This window comes from Gastrolobium bilobum, unplaced genomic scaffold (genome assembly GCF_033153095.1).
Source record: "Gastrolobium bilobum isolate Gb01-03AN ecotype WA unplaced genomic scaffold, APGP_CSIRO_Gbil_v1 utg26554, whole genome shotgun sequence".
In the NCBI taxonomy this organism is placed as follows: Eukaryota; Viridiplantae; Streptophyta; class Magnoliopsida; order Fabales; family Fabaceae; genus Gastrolobium; species Gastrolobium bilobum.
In genome coordinates this window covers 86,032-113,333 of record NW_026897614.1, presented here as the reverse complement: position 1 = coordinate 113,333, position 27,302 = coordinate 86,032, and the positions used below count along the sequence as shown (strand labels likewise).

At 33.4% G+C, this 27,302-nt stretch overlaps 2 protein-coding genes across 2 annotated transcripts; both read right to left on the bottom strand.

The window, feature by feature from the left end:
• Positions 1–1,667: 1,667 nt before the first annotated feature.
• Positions 1,668–3,476, bottom strand: LOC133308610 (glutathione S-transferase U17-like). Its single transcript, XM_061509251.1, has 2 exons — positions 3,114–3,476; positions 1,668–2,064 (listed from the first exon to the last, which is right to left on the bottom strand). Exons 1-2 carry the CDS (start codon positions 3,429–3,431, stop codon positions 1,690–1,692), a joined length of 693 nt encoding a protein of 230 aa, XP_061365235.1. The 5' UTR covers positions 3,432–3,476; the 3' UTR covers positions 1,668–1,689.
• A 13,393-nt stretch (positions 3,477–16,869) lies between these two features.
• On the bottom strand, positions 16,870–25,887 carry LOC133308599 (pentatricopeptide repeat-containing protein At1g05670, mitochondrial). Its single transcript, XM_061509240.1, has 4 exons — positions 25,778–25,887; positions 23,307–25,651; positions 18,507–18,851; positions 16,870–17,371 (listed from the first exon to the last, which is right to left on the bottom strand). The coding sequence occupies exons 2-4, from the start codon at positions 25,503–25,505 to the stop codon at positions 16,997–16,999; spliced, it is 2,919 nt and encodes a 972-aa protein (XP_061365224.1). The 5' UTR covers positions 25,506–25,651; positions 25,778–25,887; the 3' UTR covers positions 16,870–16,996.
• Positions 25,888–27,302: the final 1,415 nt, after the last annotated feature.

The window sequence follows — 27,302 nt, the reverse complement described above, 5'->3', positions numbered from 1 at the left end:
ACATGGCTATAACATAGAACAAAGAGGGACGGATTCCACCACGTGGCCTGCTCTCTCACAAATTTCCATTTTTTATTAATCATACGGTTGAGAATTTAAGTGTGAGTGAGAAAAAATCTCATATTAGGACGAAATGAGCTAAATATATTACATATAAGTAGCAAGACTCGTAAACCCAATACTTTAAGGTTTGAGTTGAGATATATTGTCAAAACCCTTAGTGTAAGTTTTTTGCTCAGACTCATTTGACGTGGACAATACTCTTCGTGAGGTTTGGTAGGGGAGAATTTTTGTTTGTTTGAGAATCTCGATTTTCAAAAATATAATTTTTACATTCAATTTACGATAATATCTGAAAATTTAAAATTTATAAAAATTCAGATTCTTAGAAATCTTAGAGAATGACGCGTACCAAACGGCCCCTTAGATTCATTTGATGTATAGATGGTACTCTACGTGAATGGTAATCTCTCATAATTGAACTTTTTTTTGGCTTTGGCTGCTACCCGACAGCAGCAGATGATTAATGACCTATCAAGTATTTGGAAATGATGAGTGGTTGGTATTCACAGTTGAAGGGGATATAAGAAAAAAATATAGAAATGAAAAATAGAGGAAGAGAATATGAGTCAAGGGAATATGCGTGAGACTTTATTCCATTTCATGTATCTCTTTATAAGTTTACATACAGTAACATGTATTTATAGATTAAAGAAGAATAGATAAATGGTTAATCACCATAAAGATGATATAAGTGGTTACACTACTCTTAATTGAAATACATAACTACAAGGAGACGAAAAAGTAGGAGGTGAAACATCCACAATTTCATTTCATAACATAAATATAACAATTAAATTTTTACTGAAAAAATACGTGCATAGTCCTTGTTGTTAAGATCCAATCGGATTGTCAAAATCAAAGTGAAGTGCAGAAGTTGCTCAAAAGGAGAGAAAAAAAATTAAATATTGTAATTTAAACAATAAATTACGATATTAATATTGCTTCCAAATATTTTACGCAATTAACGGTATCACGACCACGAGAACTTGTCATAGGATAGTTGCACATAATTCTTCTGTCAAATTAGTGGGCGCCAGGTTCATGCTCAACTAATTATATTAATGATGTAAAATATTTAAAAACGAAATTAATACCGTAATTTATTATTTAAATTGCAATATTTATTATTATTGATTTTTTTTTTTGCCTTGAAAGGGAGAATCATATAACTAGTTTTATTAAAACCAAACCGGTTATAAATCGGATTCAACCGAGGTTAATTCGACCTAAGGGGAGGGAAGTGATACGTTAATCACAAAGTTAAATCATTTTAGTTGTCCTATTATATATTTATTATATGTCTTTAATATAAATTTAATTCAAACGGTTCAACCAATGATTTATTAACTAGATTTCACGACTGAGTTGATGATTAGTCCGGTTTAATAACATTGATATAACATTAGATTTATCCAGGCAAACGATTAACTTGATAATGATACGCAATTCATCACAAAAGAAGACAAACTAAAAAAAGACTAAGAGCCCCTCAAATTTTTTTAGCTCTACAACAAAAGAGTTAATCACATAAGAGTGAGAAGATTTGAATTCCAAGTTCCAAAACTACAAAATTAAAAACCTCAGCAACACTGCATGCATGCCCTGCTAATTTGTTAAAAAGAACATTTACTTTGGAGTAGAAGCAGCCATCATGGCCCTTAGCATCTTAGAAAACTCAAGAAGCTTCCTTATCTCAGGCATAACATCTTTGACAGCATCATGTGCACAGAACCTTTCAGCCCATTTTGCCAGCTTAGGTGTGTTGGTCTGGTCCAGCAAGTTCACCCCATTGGATGTCTCTGTTACCCTCAGCCACCCTAAGAAGCTTCCAAGTGCAATATCCAGGAACCCAATTTGGTCACCACCGAAAAAGTCCTTCCCTTTGCTGCTTTTTTTAAAAGCATTCTCCAGCAAAGCCAATCCTTCTCCCACTTCTTGTAACAATCTCTTCCTCTCATCCTCTCCTTCTGCTCCTCTAATTGATCTCATGGCCGGGTACCACTGCAAAAATCACACCATTTCCACCTTTGAAATTTCATATTTCATAACTTGCACACAATGGAGGGAACTTATTTTATGATTTTTTTTTTCATGTGTGGATAATGGACGAACCCTTTTTATCTTGTGCGGAAATTTCTAAATTTTTATTTGTAGAAAGGAAATTAATGATTGAACTCTAAACCATTTGGTTATATACTTTAATATTATGTTACGAATCAACTTTCCCAAAATATCTTGAGGTGTTAAAGGGATCAATGAATGATTCTATTATATTTTTGGATAAAACTAATTTTATGTTGCATAAGATAGTATATACTTATGTTGTAAAACAAAATTAAGGTGGATCCCCTCTTGATTTTTTTTCTTTTTTCTTTTTTAGTGGATCTCACCTTGATTTTATTTCACAACATGAGATACAATATCTTATGCAAGATAAGATTAATTTTACTCTATATTTTTAAATAAAAACCTTGACGCAACAATTGTTATTATTGCCCTTATACTAGGAGGTCACATGTTTTAGTATTATAATTAGCATATTTTTAATCTAAATACTGCTTATTCTAGACTCACATAATAAATGACCCTTTTGTGAGCTTAGTAGGACTAACCTGCCACTTTTTTTATCTTGCACATGAGAAAGAATGTAATTTTCAATTTTGGTTGACACTATTTCTTCTATTCACTATACTAAAAAGTAAAAACTTTCTTAGATTTATTAAAGGGTCTTTATTTTATCATGTTACATGATGTCATGCAACACTAAAAGACAAAAAATAAAAATAATAAAAAAATATGATAAGACACTTTGTTCAATAATTTGGTTTTGTCTTATCTTAACATAACCAAATTATTTTTCCTACAACATAACTCTTATTTATCCCTTTATTAAATGTGGCATATGGACAATGGTTTTATCTCTTCATTCTAGTTTGAGTTTGGTTTGATGAATGAAGGATGAAAGTAATTTTCAACCACTAATCAGCAAACAAATATCAATGACATATAAATGTCAGAGAACAAGACATGGGATTAACAAAAATTTATACCTTATCATCAATGTAGGTAGCCCAAAAGCGAGCAATGGCGCGGTCATAAGGATCAGAAGGGAGAATAGGAGAGCCAGAGGACCAGGCATCATCCACATACTGCACAATGACCAAAGACTCGCAAATGGGTTTGTCCCTATGAATGAGAACAGGGATTTTCTTATGAACAGGGTTGGATTGAAGAAGAAGCTCACTTTTGGACCTCAAATTTTCTTCAAGAAACTCATACTCCACTGATTTGATATTAAGAGCTATCCGAGCCCGCATTACAAATGGACTTGGCCATGCTCCCAACAGCTTCACCTCACTCTTTGTCATGATCTCTTCAGGAATAATATTATAACCCTCTAACTTGGTCTTGCTGTATGGATGACTATAAATTAAATAGAAGAATGGACCAATGGCCACAAGAAGATTAGTTGATGTAGGGGTTTTAAGAGGTTAGTTAGTTCATAACAAAAACATGGAATGCTAGCTAGATGAAGTTGTGTACCAAACCACCAACCACCCACTAGTTTTACTAGACTTACTTGCTGGTCCACTTTTATTAAGTGCACTATATATTTAACACAGTTGTATCAATAGGGATGGCAAAAATGAGCCAACCCGTCGGGTTGGCTCGTAACCCGCACAAAACGAGCCGGGTTGGGTTGGCAAAAATGAGCTGCCAGCTCGATTTAGCCCGACCCGAGCCAACCCGAGCTCAAATGAGCCAGCTCGCGGGTTACTCTTTTTTTTTTTTTTTTAATAAAATACAATGGACTTTACTGTTGGATTCTCCACTGATGGACTTTACTATATTGGTCGCTTTTGCAGGTCCTTTTTTTTCATGATTGGCTTTTGATTCTAGATGCTTATCATTGAAATATATAATGGATTTCTTTTATTTTTTATTTTTTGGCTTTACATACGTTTTATGGTTATCGTGAGTTAGAGTAATTCAGAAAATCATGATAAATGACTCCTGTGATTCGTGGAGTGGTTTGTGTTTCATTTAATGTTTTTGGATTTTGTAAACTACTCTACTTGTAGTTGGACTGCAAAATACAATAATTTTATACAGGAGAACAAACCACAAAAATTAAATTTTTTGAGCCAACCCGTGAGCCAATATTTTGAGCTAACCAACCCGCGAGCCAACCCACTAGCATCATTTCGAGCTAACTCGTGAGCTTTTTTACGAGCCAACCCGCGAGCTGATTATCGAGCCAACCCGCGAGCCAACCCTAACCCGGCTCGGGTCGAGCCGGGTTGGGTTTTCTGGCTCGTTTTTTTTTCGAGCCAACCCGACCCGACCCATTTTTTTCGGGCTGAATGCGGGTTGGGCCGGGTCGAGCCGGGTTGGCCTGTTTTGCCAACCCTATGTATCAATCCCTTACTTTTGGATTCATGTGCTTCGTGGTTAATGCCAGGGTATTTAAATGCATAATCATCATGGTACATCATTCGGAGTCTCTGACATTCAGACAAAAAAATGGCAAGGAGAGGTTAGTAGATTTTGTGATTCAGAAGGTTACACGATGCTGATCTCTTCATATTTCACGAATTTGACACATGAAAGTTTGGTGAGGAAAATTAATTTTCCTTTGGAGGTAGCTGTATCCGTCTACCACGCTGGTAAATTCTTAGATATCCTACCTGTATTATATGTAGGGACATGTTATTTTTACAAAATTTTTTGTTTACAAACTCTTATAAATTACACTAAGTACGACAGTGGTTATACTTTATTCATGCAGTGTACGACCGGTCGTACTTAGTGTAATTTGTAAAAAAAATTTGTAACCAGATCATATCTCTTGTATGTAATAACAGTAGAGCACCAATTTTAATATCAAATTAGTTTTAATTTTTTTTTTATCAGTCGTCAAACAATAATTTTGTAATCACAATGAACAGTTACTTTTGAATAGTTCGATTTTGGAAAATTATTTTTCTACAACTAAATTAATGTTCCGAAAATCTTTTGACGAACATTAGAATTTACTCAATCTAATTATTTTGATAACTTTTTTAAATTCATCTAATGCTTTATAATTTTTTAGGTAATGATCTTATACTTTATATTTAATTACATTAATTGTTATGTACCATACTATACACCCCGAATATTAGGGTTTTTCGGTGAGCTACGGCAAATATGTATTCTTCATTTCAACGTACAAACTCGCTTAAAAATCCATTTAATTCATGAATCCCATTTTGCTAATCATTTCTATGTATAAATTATAAATATACTCTATATATAGCCTATAAAAGCATGCCGATTTAATTAAAAAGTTATTTTCTCAGGATAAAAAGGTTTTTTTCTTTAATATTAGTTAAAAAAATTATTAAATAAAACGCAATAATTAAGATTTTTATGAGACATTTTTAGACTTTATTGTGAGGACATTCAGTTGATTGTGCACCTAGATTTTGCACTTGTTGTGGCAGGCTGGTAAATAAATTAATAGATTAAAAATGATAATACAATCATTAGAAATAAGATTTTAGCCCATCCACATTTGGTAAAGGAGATCTAATCTGTAATCAATCATAGCACCAAAGTATCAATTTATTTATTGAATGACTACAACTTTAAGTCACAAAATCCAGCACACTCGTATACCTTTCATAATCCATAATCCAACTCACATTCTGAATACATTTGTTTTTCGCTTTACATAATTATAAAGGGTTCTCTTTTCTACACTCAATGTAAATAAGTTATCTACATTAAGCTTAAAATGATGTTGTTTTGAGACGGAAATTAAGGTATTTTTGTAATTATAATTTATTTCAGAGTTATAATAGTATTTTTCATTATATATTTTTTAATTTTTCAATGCAGAACAACATCGCTTATGGAGTGAATGTAGACAACTTATCTACATTCACTGTAGAAACATTAAAGCCAATTATAAAAGCTACATATAAAAGTAAAACAGAAAAATTCTCCATTACTTGTTTCATGTGAGAAGTAATTTAACTGTTTTGAGCAGTCATCACGCCAAAGGGACTCAACCCAAATCTTTATAGCTCTATCCATTGCTCTCCAATGTTTCTTTTTTTTACTTTTGGTGAATTTTGCTCTCTAATGTTTGTCAACACCCAGAAACATGAATATGCTATATATAAGCATTTTACAGAGTTCACTACAAATTGACTCGACATATCTGAAATGCTAGAGGTTTACCATGTCTTCTACACATCCAAAGTCTACCTTGTGAATTTTTTGAATTAAGTTAACAACTTTAGTTCCTAGGAATTGGATGTTTTTACTAAAGTGAAACTTCAATGCCAAAAGAAAAAAATTCAAAAACTACAATTAATGCCTTTTCCAAATTGCAAGTGTTATTCAAAACCTATCAAAAGCACAAAACTAAAAAGACAAGGAAAATAGGCTCAATCACTTTGTCAAATGATGAAACTAAAAAATTATATTAGAGTAAAATAATGGAGACTAGCTCTTTACAAAATTAATTGCGGAGAAATAAACCAAAAGACCCTGCCTCACCCTAGAACCAACACACCTAGGTTCCAAGAGATCTCCAATTCCCCCATTATTCACTTAATTCATGTTAACCCCACTCCACCCATTCCCCTTTCTTTTATCCTATCATCTAAGAATATCTAGAAAAATCTCCTAACTAACTAACTCCTTTTCAAGCCCATCAATACTCCTCTAAAACTCACATTGTCCTCAAGGTGAAGAAAGAAGATAGGTAATATGAGAATTTCCATTGGGATCCTATTGTTCGAAGCATATAGACCAAGTTATGATTGAAGTGAAAAAACTGCCATTGCCGAATTCCTTTCTCACCTTGCCTCTATTTTGCAAGAGTGTTCAATTTCCTAAACATATTGGAATTGAATGCTTGACCACCAGACACATGGATGTGGTCGAATTAAGATCATATTTTCAAAGTGCGATGGTTATACCAATAATTTAACAGAGATTGTGTATAATAGAAATTTTCTTAACCAGTGAACTTGCATCCTTAGGCACTCCAAACTCATATTCGACTATTGCAAATTCTTGAATTTCTGACCAAAGAGCTTTAGAACTTATATTCATACACAAAGGTTGAGTCTTTCTTAAAGATGCTCTACCTTTCTATCGTACTTGCCCTTTAAAATGTTTTCCTCAAGACCGATGCCCTGCATGTTCCTCCCTGCGTACTCCTTGATTAAGCACCCTGTGACCGTTGTCTACTCCTTCTTTGAATAACCCCTCATTCTTTACGTAGGTTCGCCCACCCCCAAGAACATAACATTGAGTGTTGATTCTGACATATACGATCAGGTGAAAATGGTGTGTCATAGCAAAGCATAAGTATCTTTGTCTTTTATCGTTCCGCTCCTCGAGCAACAGCTGTCGGAATCTCACTCCTTTGTTCCCTATCACTATGCTAAGGTTTTGATTAGTCATTGTGGTTCCCCTATCTTTGGAGGCAATCCCTTCAGATTGAAGCCCTTAAGTTTGGTTGTTTGCAAAATTCCATACTTATCCTCTAACTAATAAGAAATTAAGTGAACCTAGGGTGAAATTACCATTTTGCCCTTTAGCCATAGGTGGGCCTTGCCCATATCTTATTTCATTATTCCCATTAGTAGGTCATACTTCAGTATTTTCTAAGGCCTGATTAGGTAGGATTGCCCTTGTAGGACTCACCCCTCTAAATCCTGACCTATTATTTGTTTCGTCCAGCCACAAACCCAACACATTCCCTTGTCTTCTTCCTTTCTTCCACCCTTTGTGCAAGGGTAATTATTCTTCCATTGGAATCCAAAATATTATTTTCGTCGGACTAAGCTTCTCAATGCCCAACATGTAACACCCGACCGATTTACCTAACCGGAATACTACACAAAAATGGTATATATGCGCACTTAATTTAATAAGAATAGCAGAGGACTTCCTATAAGTATCACAATAGTTCTCTTGAAACTACGTGACTAATTAAAAATTTTCCTTTGTATCCTTTATGTTCGTATCATTGTAATAAACTATACAGCCCCATAACTGCATAGAATTAAAACTTAACACCAAATCGTAACAATTATCAATTTAGTAAAAATGGACAACATAACCTCTATTTATCGGACTATTCAAATTCTCAAACTTGATATCCAGACATAACCAATACATAACAAATTCATATTAATATCTTCAGAATCTATCCATGGATTCCTACTTACTTTCAACAAATTTGAAACATACAAACATGCTTTGTTGTACGTAACATATCCAAACCTTTGACTACAAAATCTCAAATCAATTATATTGTTGTACCAACAATATCTTCAACTTAAATACATGATTTATCCGAAACATAGGCATATACGCATAATCCCGAACGTTAGTCAATCGCGCTGCTCCTAATATCTCTGCTACTCATTCTTTTCTGCGTCATTAGTTCTTTGAAAACTCGTCATCCGAGAGAGCACCTGAAATGTGTATCCATAACGCGGGGGGAGATTTAAAATCCCAGTAAACTCTAAGTTTATAGGATATTCTCTCGTTCTTAAGCTTGCTTCCTACATAATTGGTCACCACACGCGGAATAGCAGAAACATACAGATTACGCATACAATTTTCAGACAAAATATACAACACACAACATACAAAATTCCATACCATTAATTCTAGTTCAATTATATCATATGATTAATTTACATGTAATCATTACAATTTGAGAAGGAATTTTTAACATATTTAAATTTAAAAATAGAATTTACCAATAATTTGTAAACACACTACGGTAAATAATAAATATGTAAACACACAACCACTTCCAAACAACTTTATTTAATTTAGTAAACCATTCACAGTTTACCAAAACCTTACAGAATTTACCATATAATTCAATGCTACAGTTCTTATGGAAGTTTTCATCTTTCTCCTGATAACCTGATACTCTCGAAATAATATCTTCAAGTATCATAGCATTCACAGACATACTCACATTACTTTATCATATTCATTTCAAAATCAATATTGACAATTTCATTAATTTTCATAATATCAATAAAACTTACAAATACAATAAAAAACAACAGATAACAACAATTAACAAATAAAACACGTCATCACACAAAATAATTCATCAATTAAACAAATACATTAAACATTACAACACACACACATTCAATCTACACATTATAATACATCACAAAAATACAAGATAAACCTATACCTACACTCACAGATATACTTATCTTTATATTATAAATAGCTGGAACCACTCGAGGACCGGATGTGTTCACGATAATAAATTATCACATTCCACCAGAGTTATCCATTAATCGAATGATGTTAACTTGTACGACCAGTTTATTCATTGGCCTCGTACGAAATTCACTTATATATATATATATATCACCTTATTGAATTATGTACTTTCAATTTAGCACATTTACAAAGCATCTCTTTTTTTGATAATTACCCGTACAAACTATCGCAGATATTTAGTATTCATTACTTTTTCCTTTTTGAGATACAACCAATTTACTGTCAAATTTATCAGAACATCAAAGTATCTGAACCTCACACATAAAATTTATCAGACATAAAAATTCATTAGAATTTCAAACTCAGTACATCTCTAAACTTATTAGGCATACCAGTCATTTTACAAGTCGTCAGACACATCAATCATTTCACATATCAGCAGACACATCAATTATTTCGCATATTAACAAACATGTTAATCATTTTACATGTCAACAAACACATCAATTATTCCGCATTTTATCATGCACGTCAATCATTTTACATATTAACAAAAACGTCAGTCATTTCACATATTAACAGATACATCAACTTTAAACTCATTATTTAAATTATATAACAACATACCTCACATATCACTTTTTTATTTACCATATAAGCATACCATTATTTCAATGTCGAACCACATTATTAATACAAACAATAACCATCATCTCATCGGATTTTGGTAGAACAATAAATCAGAAGAAAACTCCTTAAATAAAGAGCTTACCTGCGAAACTTTACTCACATGCAACTTGTTTCTCCAATATATTGCTCCTGAATACAACTAGTATCACAAACAAGAAACTATCAATTATTGATTAAGTGTTACTTGTAATTCAAACAATTAACATTAACATGTTAATTTATCAATTTACTTAAGTGATTTATCCAATTCTTTAAACCACTTTACTTGAATTGTTTTTATAAAATTTTGAGACTTCAACATCTTAATGTAGATGTCGTAAGCTTTACAACGGTGTATTATAAGCTTCGTTTCGATAAGTATAACTCAAGATACGTCCGTCGTAAGCAAACTGCTTAAACCCGTTGTCAGAAACAGGACAGCAGACACTTTAATATTTTTCTGGAATGTTATCTAACCCAGTTTATTCTCAAAATTTTATTCAAAATACTAGACATCTAGGGCTTTAATTTTACATAAGATTAGTCTCGTTTCGTTAAGAAACGAAGGATTTATGAATTTTCGAAACTCCATGTAACATGCTGCCAACACAGGGCAGTTTCAAACACCGTCCACCATTTCACATTCTAGGCATGATCCAGATCTCATAAAAATCCAGTCTTTTTGACAAGAAACTAGACACCTTAAACTTTAATTTTATGTCTCACACACTTCATTTCATAAAAGAATGAGTGAGATATGCCTTTTTTAATTTGGGCTAAAGGTAAACAACATTTCATTATAGCCTGAACAACCTTCACTCTTTAACTCACGAAATCTCTAATTCTGATTGGATTACTCTGAATTTTTGATATGTTATACTAGACTTTACATATCATTAATTTTTAGCTTAAACCACACTCCGTTTGGAGTTCTACAACTCCAATTAAATTTTTTTCAAAACAGAGGCCAGATTGCCTCCATTAGGGTTTGCCACTTTTTCTTTAGACTAGTTTGCTTAGTTTTCTTTTAATTCAACAACCAAGTTTTAATCCCGTCAAAACCTCATCAAATATTAATATTATAACATCATATATTCAGCCTTAAAATAGGAAGAACAAAGATATCTCAATATTAAACCACTAGAAATCAAGTAGATTACCTTGTATAGCTTCTAGGAGAACACTAGGTTAATCTCCACACTTTTAACCCTTGAAATCATCATCTTTTCACACCAAGTCATCCATACATCCATGACTTTGGAGAGGATAAAATACCATTTAAACAGCCCCTCTTGGAAAACAAATTGTATGGTTGGATTCACAAGCTCCTAAACTATAAGTTTCATGTAGAAACTTTCACCTAAAAGTGTTTAGTTTAAGAGATGTGACTTAACCCCTTTTCAAGTGCCCAAGTTCAGCCATGGAAAACACAAGGAAGAGAGGAAGAGAAAGAAAGCTTCATGGAGCTTCAAGAAAGAAAAGGAACCTACTTGGTTGTCTTGAAATATCTAAGTTACTTTAACTTAGTTTAAGTAACTTGTTAGCTTTTCCATTTTGTCAACAAAGGCTTAAATATTATTGGTCCACATACTTCTCTTCCTACATATAAGGTTCGGCTGAACCATTTTGGACAGGAGAAGAATTGCTTTTGGTTGTTAAAATATCACAAAATTACTTAGTTTTCTACTTTTACAACTAGCCTACAACTTTTGACTTTGAACACACTACATTTTTAATCCTATTGGTTACTTTTCTATTGACTCTTTTACTTTACATACAATAAGCCCATATATCATACAAAGAAGAGAAGATGGCATGGGATTCATAATAAAAGAGAAGACAATTCATCAAATGTTTACAATAGTAGGGGAAGAATTTTTTCAATTCCCACCTTTATAAAAAAAAGCGTGGCACATTTTTTGATGTATGGACAACAGGAGATTACTTTCTCCAGCAACAGGAGAATGTATTTTTCCTTTATACTATCTACTCATTATCAACATAACAAATAAAAGAGTAACTAACAACTTGTCTTTCAATGATAATGTTATTGCTATTCTTGAACAAGAGCCTAGATTGAAGAGTAAGAAGGACATATTGGGAAATTCAAAGCAAGAAGGGCTTTTAGTCAAAAAGGTTGGCACATACCTTTGCTATGTTACTTCTACAACTCTTCTAGAATAGCCATCTCAAGCCACCTACACAAGGATCAATTAGAGACATTGTTGCCTCACCACTTGGAGGAAGCAATCAGGGGCATCCCCTAAAGCTGGTAATCCCTACACTATAAATACAAGTGTGTTAACCAAGGGTATGCATATTCTTCTATATGAATAAGCCTACTTACATAAAATCAGACTTGAGCATCAAAATGTCTTGTAGATACACTCACATACTGTTCCAGTGAAGACTCATTGGTTAAAGCTATATCAAATCACTTGTAGAAGAAGTTCATCAATTAAAACTATTCTGATAACTCTTATTTCTTTTTTAATTTAATTTAATTTTCTTATTATTTTCTCATCATTTTTATTTTTTTAGATATTTAAAATTGTCATTAATCAAATTATACTTTATCACTTTATTATTTGTTAAACATCACAAACTGATGTTAGAGCTCAAATTCTCCGTGAAAAGATTTAAACTCGAAAGTAAATAAGTTATATCATTACACTTTCAACACATTGACATCTATCAAAAAAGTATAATTGTAGACTTGTGTATATGAGAATTTTGCGATATACCATCTCATCAAGCTATGGTACGTAATGCTTCTTAAGAGTCCTCTGTACCAAACATTGGTCATCCGAACTATAAGAATTTGTTCTTTTAAGTACAACTTATTTTGTAACTGAAATTTATCTGAATTATAATGCCCCCTATAACTAATTAGCATAGAGAATATCACATTAATACTTTAAATAATAGGTAATCATGTTCGATCCTTCCCGGTACCATCTTTGGGAGGAGTTTAAAGTCTGAATCCTAGACCCACCCGAACAGGATTGCATCCTGTGGAGGATACCTATGATTAATCCAAAAAATAATTTAAATAAAAGTATAAAAAAAATTATAAAATAATAAAGGGATATGAGATACTAAAAAAAATGGTTGTAAAGGAAGGCGAATGACATAACATCCTTAAAGATAATTATACATTAGATGTAAAGTCAATCTCACTATTACATCTATATTAGATTAGATTATATGAGCAAAGGTGATGTGCAAACATCTAAACTATATGAGACCTATTTACTATTACAATTAGTAGATGTGTTGATTAAGTCCCACTTAGTCCGTTCTATACACAAAAGTTTCTATTCTGTCATGGTAGAATAACATACGCTCTTTCTTCTCCAAGCACAACATAAAACTCCATATGATCCTCATAACAGTTGACTGTTATTCCCCATCTATCAACTGTCAAACATAGACTAGGCATTTTTACTTTATGGAAATGTTACCATAAATATACATAAAGTGAGATAAATCTTAGTAATATTGAGGTTTTCAAACTATAACAAGTCCAACTGCTATAACAGAAAATATCATTCCTTGTAAGTATGTTTATGATAAAAATCTTTATTTCAACAATAATTGTAATAATAAATATAAGAAAGAACGTGCAATATTTAATTGAAACTACGAAATGCCAAGCCTCTGAGGGTCTCTGAATGTGAAAGGTTATTGAGAAGCCGAGCTCATAGCCAAAGTAAGGTGTCCCTTACAACATTATTGTCTGATTTCGAACTTCCTTGGTCAGTTCACATCAGAATTTCTAGTTAAAAATTACGTATTCTTTAAATATTTATTTGGTACCAAAGGAATATTGTAAATACATTTAACAAATCAATAGTTTCATAATATGTTTCATAATCTTGATCCAGTACCATTTTCATAACCAATATGAGCAGATCCAACAAATTCATAAAATCAAAGCGTAAAAAAACATATGAGAAAATGGTTTTCCATAGTAATAGTGCCTCCATAACTTTAGAAAAAATAATGTTCCCCGATACTAAAAAAGATAAAAGTTTAAACATAGAAATAGATAAAAAAAAAGAGTGAAACAAAATGAAGTTCACTCAGGGTGTGCATGACAACCATTCTATTCCCTAGCACTATTTCTGAAAAGAAACAATTCTTTTCTATTTCTGTTCCTTGGAAAAATCTCTGAGAAAAAAAATGTGTTTCACGACATGTTCTATTTTTATTCCGAGAATGAGAATTACGTTTGATAACATAACAAATAACATAATAAAAATAATTCCTATTAAATGTAAAAAAAAATTCGGATCATCACTTTCCTTTCCATATGATGTGGTTGTGGCGGTGGCGGCGGCGGTGGTGGAAGCAGTGACATGGTGATGATAGTGGTGGTGGTTGTGATGGAAGTGGCTGTGGCGATGGCGGTGGTAATGGTGGCGATGACGGTGGTGATGGTGGCGGAGGCGGTGGTAGTGGTAGAGATGGTTGTGGTGGAGGTGACGGCAGTGGCTGGGACAATGGTGGTTGGTGGCATTGGTGGCGGTGGCATGGTGGTGGTGGTTGTGATGGCATCATGGAGGTGGTAGTGGTGGTGGCAGTGGCGGTGGTGGTAGGTGATAGTGGTGGTGGTGGTGGTGACTGTGACGATGGTGGTGGTGGTGGTAACGGTAGTGGCTGTGACGATGGTGGTGGTGGTTGGTGGCGGTGTCGGTGTCGGTGGTGGCTGCAGCAATGATAGTGGTGGTGATGGTAGTGGCAGCGTTGTGGTGGTGGTAGTGGTGGCGATGGTAGTGGTGGTGGTAGTGGCATGGTGGCGATGGTAGTGGTGGCGATGGCGGCAGTGATTGCGATGATGGTGGTGGTGGTTGATGGCGATAGTGGTGATGGTGGTGGTGACGGTGATGGCGATAATGGTGGTGGTGGTGGTGGTTGCAGCGGTGGTAGTTGTTGTGGTGGTGGTGATGGTGATGGTGGCATGGTGGTAGTGATGGGTGAAGGTGGTGGTGATGGTGGCGGTGGCATCGTGGGGTGGGGGTGGTCACGACAGCACTAATGGTATGACGGCGGCGGCGACGATGATGGCGGTGGTCGTGTTGGGAAGATGATGGTGGTGGGGATGATGGTATAGACAGAGAGTAATTAAGAGATATAAGTGTTTCTCATTTTGTGCCCGGGAACAAAAAAACAGAAATTTTTTGATTCTTTTTTCTGTTCCCCAGCACAAAAATTAATCTGGTTCATCCGGGAACAAAAAAATAAACCGATTTTACTAAACGAGTTTTCTATCCATTTATGTTCCCGGGAACAGAAATTAAAAAAAAAAATTGATTCCGGGAAGGTTGTCATGCGCACCCTAAATATTATCTTTCTATTTCTTTCTCATTCTCTCTCTTTTTCTTCCTCTCTCCCTCTTTATTTTTTCTTCTCACTTTGTCGTGAGTTACCTGTCCCCTTAAGGGATTTATATAGATGGAATTTTGTATTTTTTAATACATAATATAATAATATTTTATTAAAATATTATTCTTTTATCTGGAGGAGATGATCCCATGTTAGCCCCTTCAGTTTAAAAAAAATTATATTACTTTATTATTATTATTATTATTATTTTATATATATATATATATATATATATATATATATAGATGTTACATGAATAGTCTTTAAAAAAAATGAAGCAAAAGCATGCACCACGGGTAGAGGTGTGAATAGGTTAGACCGAGCTATATTTTGGCATAAATAAGCCAGACCTGTGTAAAATATTTTAGGTCTGGTCTGGCCTTGTAAATGCCAAAATTATTAATTATAAATATGGTCTGACCTATATTAAAAAAACAAAAGCCTTGGCCTGGGCCTGTTAGGCTGTTTAAGCATATTAGGCATTTAATAATTAAAAAAATAATTAAAATATTATTTTATTATTCAAAATCATTAAAATAATAGTTTATTTATTTTATTTAAAATAAATAATATTATATAAGTCGGTCTGTAATCTTATAAGACTGGCATATGAAAGAAAGCTTATGACCTGCTTTCTAAATAAACTTTTTTTGAAGCATAAGTCTGTTCTATTTGACTATATGTAATAGGCCGAACTTGACCTAATATAAGTCGAGTCGTAGGCCTGTTGGAAGGAGGATATTTGAGAAAAGAAAAATTTTAGAAAGATTTGGAGTATAAGAATACTTTATCTTTACTGAACTCTTTTTTCTTTTGGCTTAATACAAAATGGTGGAGAACACACATATTTATATTAGTGGTATCTCTTTAATCAATGGCTAGAATTGTGCCAACACAATTCTCATCTAATACCTACAAATCATTCTCTAAAATTCTCTACAATCTCTTTGGCTAGTTATTTATGATGGTGGTTTCTAGATACAACTATTTTGTAGATATTTTTATGAAGATATCTAGATTGAATTATTCTAGAATTTGAACTAAACATCTCTTGGGTATTTCTAAATATTGGGTCATTTAACAAATAAGCCCAATTGACCTAAATCAAGTTTGTGAATTTTAACAAGGCCGGTTGACCCCATTTGCATGCCAAAATCCACGGGTAATAAAATATTTATCATACCCTTATTTACACCCCTAAGTCCACGGGTAATAAAATATTTATCATATTTTTATTTAATAATTCTTAGTCGCTTTTCAGCTCTATAATAAAAGAGCGAATCACACGAGAGTGGCAAGACATGTATTCCAAGTTCCAACTACAATATTAAAAACCTCATCAACACTGCATGCATGCATGCCCTGCTAATTTGTTAAAAAAAAAAAAAGATTAACTTGTATTTAATAATATGGAATTGTCATCACACAAATAGAAGACAAACTAAAAACGGCCAAGAGCCGACCAAATTTTTTTTAGCTCTACGACAAAACAACGAAGCACACAAGAGTGACAAGACTTGTATTCAAGTTCCAACTACAAAATTCAAAACCTCAGCAACACTGCATGCATGCATGCATGCCCTGCTAATTTGTTAAAAAAAAAGAACATTTACTTTGGAGTAGAAGCAGCCATCTTGGCGCTTAGCATCTTAGAAAACTCAAGAAGCTTCCCTATCTCAGGCGTAACATCTTTGACAGCATCATGTGCACAGAACCTTTCAGCCCATTTCTCCAGCTTAGGTGTGTTGATTTGGTCAAGAAACTTCACCCCATTGGATATTTCTGTTACCCTAAGCCACCCCAAGAAGCTACCAAATGCAATATCCAGGAACCCAATTTGGTCACCACCGAAAAAGTTCTTGCCTTTGCTGCTTTTTATAAACGCATCCTCCAACAAAGCCAATCCTTCTCCCACCTCTTGTATCAATTTCTTCCTCTCATCCTCTCCTTCTGCTCCTCTAATGGATCTCATGGTCGGTTGCCACTGCAAGTCACACAATTTCCACTTTTAAAATTTCATATTTCATAGCTTGCGCCTTACACACAAGGGAGGGAAATGATTTTTTTTTATTTTTTTTGGATTTTGGTTTTGATGCATGCGTGGATAATATAAAGACCCTTTATTACCTTGTGCTGAAATTTGAACCTCTTATTATAAGAACGACATAACAATGATTAAATTCTAAATCACTTCGTCATAAACTTTACTTCTCCTTTTACGCGAATTTTTTTTTTCCATGTTATTCTCACTTCAATTTTTGTGCCAACTCTTTTTTTTTAAAGGTGAGTTTCACCTTTTTTCTCTCTCAATAAGAAATCACCAACTTCCCCCCCTACGAATGAAGTTGAAAGCCCATACTTTAATCCTCCTGTTAGGGGGTGTAGGGGGTGTTTGGTAGAGAGTTTATTTTCAGATTTCTATGATAGTGAGGGTGGTAATTCAATTTATCCATGTTTGGTAGAAGATTTCTGAAAAAAATTCGGAATTTTATTTTGAGTAAAATGTAAACAAAATACCATCCAACAATACCATCCAAAAGATGGTATTCTCACTTTCTCAGGAAAATGAAAAATATAGACTAAACTTAAGTTAATATTTTGGTCTATCAAACAATTTTTTGTTAATATTTATGAAAAACTCACTTTTCCACCATATTTCAAAAAATAGTGATTCCCAAATAATAAAAAAAATTCTCTTCTATCAAATGCCGCTTAATAACCAAGTCTCCCCAAAAGCTGTTGTAGAAAGACCAATGAATAATTTTATTATATCTCTAATATAGAAACCTTGACACAATTGTTGGTATTACCTCCGTGTTACTAAAACTTCACATGTTTGACTATTGTAATTAGCATATTGTAAATCTAAAGTAGACTCACATAATAAATGATCCTTTTGTGAGCTTAGTAGCAATTTTGGTTGACACTATTTCTTGCATTCACTATGCTAAAAACATTCCTAGGCATATTAAAAGTGGCGAATGGACAAAGGTTATATCTGGATTCTAGTTTCAGTTTGGTTTGATGAATGAAGAATGATGGTGATTTTCAACTACTAAATATCAATGACATATATAAAAGTCAGAGAACATTGACATGGGCTTAACAAAAATTTATACCTTATCGTCAATATAGTTAGCCCAGAAGCGAGCAATGGCGCGGTCATAAGGATCAGAAGGGAGAATAGGGGAGCCAGAGGACCAGGCATCATCCACATATTGCACAATGACCAAAGACTCGCAAATGGGTTTGTCCCTGTGAATGAGAACAGGGATATTCTTATGAACAGGGTTTGATTGAAGAAGAAGCTCACTTTTGGACTCCATATTTTCCTCAAGAAACTCATACTCCACTGCTTTTATATTAAGAGCTATCCGAGCCCTCAACGCTAAAGGACTTGCCCATGTTCCCAACAGCTTCACCTCACTCTTTGTCATGATCTCTTCATGAATAAAATTACAACTCTAACTTGGTGTTGATACATGGATGACTATAAATAGAAGAATGAACCAATGGCCACAAGAAGATTAGTTGATGTAGGGGTTTTAAGAGGTTAGTTAGTTCATAACAAAAACATGGAATGATAGATGAAGTTGTGGTACCAAACTACCAACCACTAGTTTTAATAGACCTACTTGCTTGTGCACTTTTATTAACTGCACAAGTGTACTTAAATGCATAATCATCATGGTACATCATGGTACGAGGAAAGGTTATTAGATTTTGTGGCTCAGAAGGTTACACGATGCTGATATCTTCATGTTTCACGAATTTGACACATGAAAGTTTGGTGAAGAAAACACAACTTTTTTTGCAGGGACCTTCTTAATACTCGAGGACGTTATTAAGGTATTTGCACTTTATTTCAAAATATTTTCACCAACTAAATGTCTGAGAAAAGTAGCTTGACCAATAGCTAACACATGAATCAATCCTCCTTTGGAGGTAGCTGTATCCGTCTACCACGCTGGTAAATTCTTAGATATTCTATCTGCATTGTATGTAATAACAGTAGATCCCCATCTCAACACTTGGATCAACTAATAAAGAGTTATTCCCATTTATAATCAGTAGTCTCGACTTCAAGTCCCAAGAGTGCAATTGTGTTAAAATGTGATATGGATAATATACAGAGTTCATTTTTTCTGTAATTACTACAGATAAGTTCTCTGCAATAAGCTCAATACGACATCGTTTTAGGACGAAAATCATAATGTTTTTGTAATTTTAATTTATTTCAGGGTTATTATAGTTTTTATAATTATAATTTTCTAATCTTTCAATCCAAAGTTTTGGAAGTAAATGCAGATAATTTATCTGCATTAACTGCAGAAATATTTTTCTCTAATATATATATAAGAAAGAGTAGATCCCCAATTTTACATCAAATTAGTTTTCAAATTATTTTTTCTCAGTCATCAAATGATAATAATGTAATCTCAATAAAGAGTAACTTTTGCTTATTTTTAATGGGAAAAGTTCACCAATGCCCCTGTGATTTGCTTCAGAATCATTTATGCTCCTGCGATTTTTTCCCTATCACATATGCTCCTGTGCTTTGTAAAAAATAAGAAACCACAGGGATATATGTGATAAAAAACATACCCTTTTACAAACCACAAGGACATATGTGATAAGAAAAAAATCATAGGGGCACAAGTGATTCTGAAGTAAATCACGGGGGCATTGGTGAACTTTTCTCTATTTTAATTTAAAAATAAATAAATTCGACAAATAAATTAATGCTCCTAAACCACACCAAAAAAAAAAAAAACTAATGTTCCTAAAATATTTAGCTACATTGTTATGTATCATACCATACCCAAAGTATTTTAAAATTTCCGAAACTAATTAAGAGAGAGGAGGTAGAAAAGCAACAAAATTTGATATTATATTCATTTAGAAGCCGTGATTGGTGTCCACAGCTTTGCTGAAATATATATAAACAAATTACTTGCACCAAATGGAACATTAACTTTGAATGGTGCCAGATTAGGAATTATGTATACGTAAAAAGACAGAGATGAGCATAAGCTTTTAGTGGCTTTCACGTATTATATTAGAAGCAACGCAGATATATTTTGCCTTCAATACAATCATTAAAACTCAGCTTTTAGCCCACCCCATTTGGGAAAGGAGATCTAATCTATACTCAATAACATCAGAAAAGTATCAACTTAATTATTGAAAGACTACAACTTGATGTTACAAAATCCACCATTTACATATATCTTTCATAAATCCTACTCACATTCTGCATACATTTCTTTTTCCCTTTACATGATTACAAAAGCTAATCATATAGAAGTACTAGAGAAAAAATCTCTACTACTTGACTCATCTCAGAACTAATTTCACTGTTCTGAGCAGTCAGTATGCCAAAGAGACTCAAATCCAAATCTTTATAGCTATATCCATTGCTCTTCAATGTTTGCCAAAACCCACAAACATTAAAGGTAAAAGCTCAAGCTTCTGTTATCAAAAAAAAAAAAAAAGCTCAAGCTTCATGCTCTACGCCACGAAGGAGATTAGTCTCATTCAAATGGGTGGGGACATTCCTCCAAAAAAAAAAAAAACAACTCAAGCTTTTCTCACAAACACATATGGGTATATGGTTTTTCACTCAACAAAGAGAAAAAATGAGCAAAGCCTACCAAAACCTTTCTAATCGACACTAAATTAGATAAAGCCGCTATAATAGCAAAAATTGGATCCCAAGGAGGAATGAAGGTACCAAATGCCAGCTTTATGCCATTATATTGATTTCAGTTTTCCTATTAGAGTTTCACTCTTCATTAGCTCATCAGCATCTCTTTTGAGAGGACCAGTGAGTATATTACAACATGCGACAGCAGCAGCTAACAGTAACCAAAACCATCAACATATCTCACCTTTTAAACCAGCTTTTATCCAGGCATCATCACTATAAGCAGATGAACGGACTAACAAGTTTTAATTCTTTAGGTTTGAGGCTAAAATGATGCAATCACTGTCAAAAGTAGACAGGCCTAACAAAATATGATAAGCTGAAAGTAGTCCCCTCAAACAATATTAACGTGGCTAAATAGAATGATCAAATATTGAAGTTGTCAATAAAGAAATAAAAGTAATATGAGAAGTAATGTACAAATAATTTATACAAAAGTTCTGAGAAAGAAGCATACTTGACTTTTCCTCTGCCTCTAGTATATCTCCAGAGGCAACTGAGAGTTGAGACTAGTGAGATAATTTCGGTAATCACAATGTCCTTTATGTTCTTCAAGTATCAGAAACACTGTAAGAAAAATAATCAAAGCAGAGAACTAAGATAGAAAAGGTTAAGAACGTCAAGATGGATATATAAAGGTATCTATGCTACCATGACAGAAAATTCTTAGCATTCAGATAGAAAGCAAATTTTAGAAAACCAAACAGGCCTAAGTATAAATATATATAAAGAAGAAAGAAAGAAAGCCACCACAACTGGGCTAGTGCCTAGTGGTGACTATCAACAGGTTTTTGTCACCAAATTAGACTCTCAAATATCTAAACTGTTACCACATAATTCCTCCCATGATTTTTTTCACCAAATACGTCCCTCAAAATTTTAAAACACCACCATATTTGTCCTTATGGAAGACTAAAATGGCAAAACAAAATGACGAATTAGATTTATGAGGGAATAATTTGGTGACAAAATCTTGAGAGGACTAATGTGGTGACATTTTAAATGTTTGAGGGACTAATTTTATCACAAAATTCTTTAGAGGACAAATGTGATAACACCCTAATCTTTGGAGAACCAAGTTGAGGGTTTACTCTTATTATTATTCTGATGAACAGTTTGAATCAGCTAGGTACAACTAAAATTTCTTGCAATTAAATTTACTCCCTGTACTAAATTACCTAGAAATCACTTTAATAGATTCAAACAAATTAAATTAAATTTTGTCACAAAATATAATCTTTTTACTTTTTAGATCAGCTGTAGTGCTTCCTTCAAGTAAAACAAAAGATAGAAATTTCGGTCAGATTCTTTAAGGTGGTATTTGGTTCCCTTCTTTTCAACAAATTCCTTGGAAAATCAAGTATGGTTTTTAGAAACACAATGTTTGTTTGAATAGATTTTCACCAAATTTCCATCTATGCAATTTGTATGGCTTTATCAACTTTTGTTGAGAAAGATAGATATCCGCACTGTTTAGAAATCAAATTTGAGGATGGTTTTTTTGGAAAACCGGGTAATATACTGTTGATTTCATAAAAGTTACCTAATTTTTCCAGTAAAATTTTTTCTCACCAAACAACTTTTTTTTACATTTTCTTACCTATCTCACTTTATCTCACTTTCCAATCATTTCCCTATCTATTACATTTTTCTAGTATTCAAAAAATTTCTCCTCAACCAAACGCCCCCTAAAGGAATTTAAAATTCCAGCACTTAAATCAACTATGTAGTCCATCATCATTGATCACAGTTCTCTATAATAACAGATGGCAAAACTACACCAGAAAAAAATAAGGTTGCAAAATTTAATTTAAAATCTCTATTTACATCTTTCTATTAAAACAAAAATCTCTATTACAATTGTTTCTTATAGTGAGGGGGAACAAGGGATACAGGCTACAGCACATCCATCCTGCGCAATCCCAACACAATATCCTCAAAAAAATCTTGAAGTGTCCTTTTGAATTTGAGGATGTTAATATCCCAACACAATATCCCTCTGTTTTTGTGTGTTTGTGTGATAATCTGTTTCAGTGTTTTGCAGAATACCTGGAATTCAAATGTCACTCTTTTAATGATGAGAGTAATTGGTGTAATAAAGTTACTTTCAACTGAACCACCAAGAGAGAATAAGCAACAAAAAACAACGATTGCTGCCCCGATAATTCGATCATAAACTGGCATAGACAAAAGTCAACTAAGTTTTCTTAACAAGACATTTCTCTATTGCTTCATCACAAAGCTCAAGAGTAATTTCCCAGTTCCCTTCTTCATAGTTTACATCAACGAAAATATCATATATCTCTTTTTCGGCAACCAACCCTTGCATTCTCATCTCCTCAAATAGCTTCCTAGCCTCCACAAATTTCTTCCTCTTATAGAAACCTTTTATAAGAGCATTATAGGACACAGCCGTGAGACTAAATCCCTTTTCAACCATTTCTTTATACAAAAACCATGCCTCTTTCATATTTCTAGCTTTACAATGCCCTTTAATCAAAATATTACAGGTGTTACTATCAGGCATCACTCCTCGAGCATGCATCGCCTTATAAATCTCAGTAGTGGCACGCATGTTATTTCTAATGCAGTACTGCTTCATAAGAGAATTGAATGTTGTGGCATTTGGCATTATACCCTTCTCCAACATCCATTTGATCAGTCTTTCACCATTTTCCAACATTCCGGACATGCAAAACCCATTCATTAGCACATTAAATGTAACAATTGTAGGTTGAAGTCCTTTATCAAGCATAATTCGCAGCAACTCGTGAGCCTTGGCCATTTCCCCCATCTTACAATAAGCATCCATGAGTGTAGTGTATGTAATAGTGTCGGGATAAAACCCTGCCAAATCCATTTCTTCCATAAGTTTTACTGCTTCCACTATATTTCCTATCTTACAAAGACCATTGATAATTGCATTGTATGTGCAGACATTTGGTTGAAGGCCCTTTCCAGACATTTCATGAAGAAGCTCATTCGCTATATCTACCTCTCCACGTTTACAAAGGCCGTCAACTAATGCAGTATAAGTGACAACATTTGGAGTCAGACCCTTCTCAACCATCTGGTTGTGAAGAGAAAAAGCCACTTTCATTTCCCCGGCCTTGCAATACCCATCAATAAGGGCAGTGTAGGTAACTTCATCAGGTTCCAACCCTTTAATTAACATTTCACTAAACAGTTTGTGTGCTTCCACCATCTTTCCAGTTTGACAAAGCCCATGAATCATGGAAGTATATGTCACAAAATCAGGAACTATTTTCTTATGCCTCATTTCATCAAAGAGTTTGTATGCAGCTGAAACATTCCCAGACTTGCAGAAACCACTGAGGAGAGTTGTATAGACTACATTATCAGGAAAAACCTTATGGTTTGTCATCTCCCTCAAGACTTTCTCCGCTTCAATTACTTCACCAGTCTTACAAAGAAGGACAATTATGTTATTGTAGGTGTACTGATTTGGTCTCAATCCTTTTTTCTGCAACTCTTCCATGAGCTTCAAGACCTTTTCTAGCTGTCCAATTTGACAATATCCACTAATAACACTGGTATAACTTACAACATCAGGAACATTTCCCCTAAACTCCATTTGTAAGAGCAGACTATGTGCTTCTCTTACCTTACCCAATTGACAAAGAGAATGAAGAATAATATTATAAGACATGGTGTTCCAACAAACACCCACTTCCGGATACTCATTGAACACCCTAATAGCCATCTTTATCCCATCAAAATTGCTAGATAACCTAGTCAGAAACAAATTACAAGAATCTACAGAGACAAGAACACCATAACTTAACAACTTATCAAACAGTTTTCCAGCTTCTAGAAGCAACCCTGCTTCAACAAGTACCTGGAAGAACACATCAAACACATGGGGATGTGCACCCCAGTCCTTGTAAGTATATATCAACCTCTCAGTAAAATGAGCAAAAGAATGACTAACATCCAAATGGGGCTTTGCCCAGAACTCAAAAATCAGCCTGTGTGCAATTTTCAGATCCTTTGAAGCCACAGCAATCTGAACCACAATGCAAAGGGCTTCCAATGTAGTTTCCCTACGAGAGCGTGCCCAGTTGAAGAAATCCAAAACAAGTTTATAGTCATTCTTGATGTCCATAAGAACCCAGATAAGATGGTCAGGCCTAAACTTGGATTCATAAGGCTTAAGAATGCGGCGAAGAGGCTCGGAACGGCGTTGCTTGATGGCTGTGGATATGTGGTGCACAAGCTCAGTGTCTCTGATTGCAGGCTTTCTTGGGGAGTAATCAGGAAAAGGTCTTGTACTGGTTGAACTTGAACCCAAAGAAGAAGAAGAGAACAATTTCACACTCAAGCATCGTTGATGATGATGATGATGATGATGAAAATAATGGAAATAGGAGGATATTGTTGCTCTCTTCATGTGCAAGAGAAAAACCCATCACCCAAGTTTTGAAATTTCCAATACAGTGATGTGGATGGGGTGATGCTTCTTCATCGTTAGTTCAAATCTACAAGGATTATAACTACTCAAGCAACAACCTTTGGTGTGGTTCTGTCACGAGAAACCTAACACAATACGAGGATTATAATTACTGTGTTTTAACAAATGGAAAATATGAGGATTAGAATGAAATAAATAAAATAAATAAATAAATAGATAAATTTCTGAGGAAGGATAAGGTGCAAGCAAACCTCAGAGGTGGTGGTGTTTGAGAAAAAGATCTTATCTTTTCCTTCGTCTTCAATTTGAAAACTATCTAGTGGACGCGGCTACTCTCACGGTATCGAAGCTTAGAACTTCTCAGTGTTTGGGGAAGAAGGACCAAAGGCCCCACTGCAATAAAAGTCCTAAAGAATAATAAAATTAACCTTTTGGTAATTCATTTTGCTTCATTTTTAATAAAATTTAATTTTAAAATTTACTAAATATTAAATTGATAAAATTAATTTTTAATAGAATAACCAAAATAAATATTTTCACTTTTAAAATTTATTTTAAATATATTTTGTTATTTTATTTTTTATATAAAAAAAATGATTTTAAAAAGCACAAGAAAAATTTAATTGGATCAAAAACGAATTCAACGCTCTTTTTACTTTTTATTTTATCATTATTTAATAACTTTCTGAAGTAATCTAAAACTCAAATAATAATATATGAATTAATTAGGAAATAATTTTATTATACACATAAAATTGTATAGGCCCTATATGAAGAGAATAGAAAAAAATACATCTTATACATTTTTATATATATGTAAAAGATAAAATTATCTTTTATAATATTAAAAACATTTTCTCCTATTATTCCTTTTCCATCTGGACCTGTCAATTTCAAGTAACAATTTCTAATACGATGGCCCTGTTATCATCTTTTTCATCTCAATTAATTATTTGACTCTTTTTTAATGACTTGGACAAGATAGAGTGTTAACAAATAATATTTTTTGGTACCACAAAAGAAATTATTTATAGAAATGGTAATACTTGACTATGATGCTCCGACACTTCAAATTACTTAACATGTAGTGTCTGACACTTCTCAACACTCTCCGACTCTCCAATACGCGTTGCAGATACTCAAAAAAGGGTTTGAAGGTTGCGTTACATTGTATTTTTAATTCTAACTATTAGATTCGTTAGATTATGATTCTCATTCTATTGAGTTTAAAATAAATATACGAGATATCTTATGTTTATTTACAAAATTGATGAATATTATAAGTTTAGCTTCATTTTTTTGTCAAATTATTGAATATTAAATATAATATATACTACATAAATTAAAAATATTATGTAATATCAAAACGTGTTTTAACGTGTCAAAATTTAACATTTTTTAGAATTAATGTATCTAAGTATCATATCGTATCTCGTGTCAGTGTTCGGTACAACATAAATAGTTGACACCACTTGTGGCACAGTGATCAATTAAAAAATCACCAACACAACATATCTTTGATATTAAACGAGTAGTAACTATGTATGAAGTACGGATACCAGTTTTTTTTTTTTTTTTTGTGAAAAATGCATGTTGGATATGTTTCGGATACTGATATGCTCTGACAAATTTTGACATACAGTTAACATTTATGCAGAACCAAATTTTATTTTATTTTATCTTTTTAACTAAATATGAAAATTTAATTTATAAATCAAATATTTTTCTATTATAGAATTTGACATGAAAATTTAACGAGGCATGAAAAATTATTTT

Bases quoted from the DNA above. Each gene is read 5' to 3' on its own strand.
- LOC133308610 (XM_061509251.1), bottom strand. From the start codon at position 3,431: ATGACAAAGAGTGAGGTGAAGCTGTTGGGAGCATGGCCAAGTCCATTT. The intron at 2,065-3,113 runs GTATAAATTTTT...TGATTTTTGCAG, and splicing joins CTACCTACATTGATGATAAG to TGGTACCCGGCCATGAGATC.
- LOC133308599 (XM_061509240.1), bottom strand. From the start codon at position 25,505: ATGAAGAGAGCAACAATATCCTCCTATTTCCATTATTTTCATCATCAT. The intron at 18,852-23,306 runs GTTAAGAAAACT...ACACCAAGTTAG, and splicing joins AAGCAATAGAGAAATGTCTT to AGTTGTAATTTTATTCATGA. The intron at 17,372-18,506 runs GTATAAATTTTT...TGTGACTTGCAG, and splicing joins CTAACTATATTGACGATAAG to TGGCAACCGACCATGAGATC.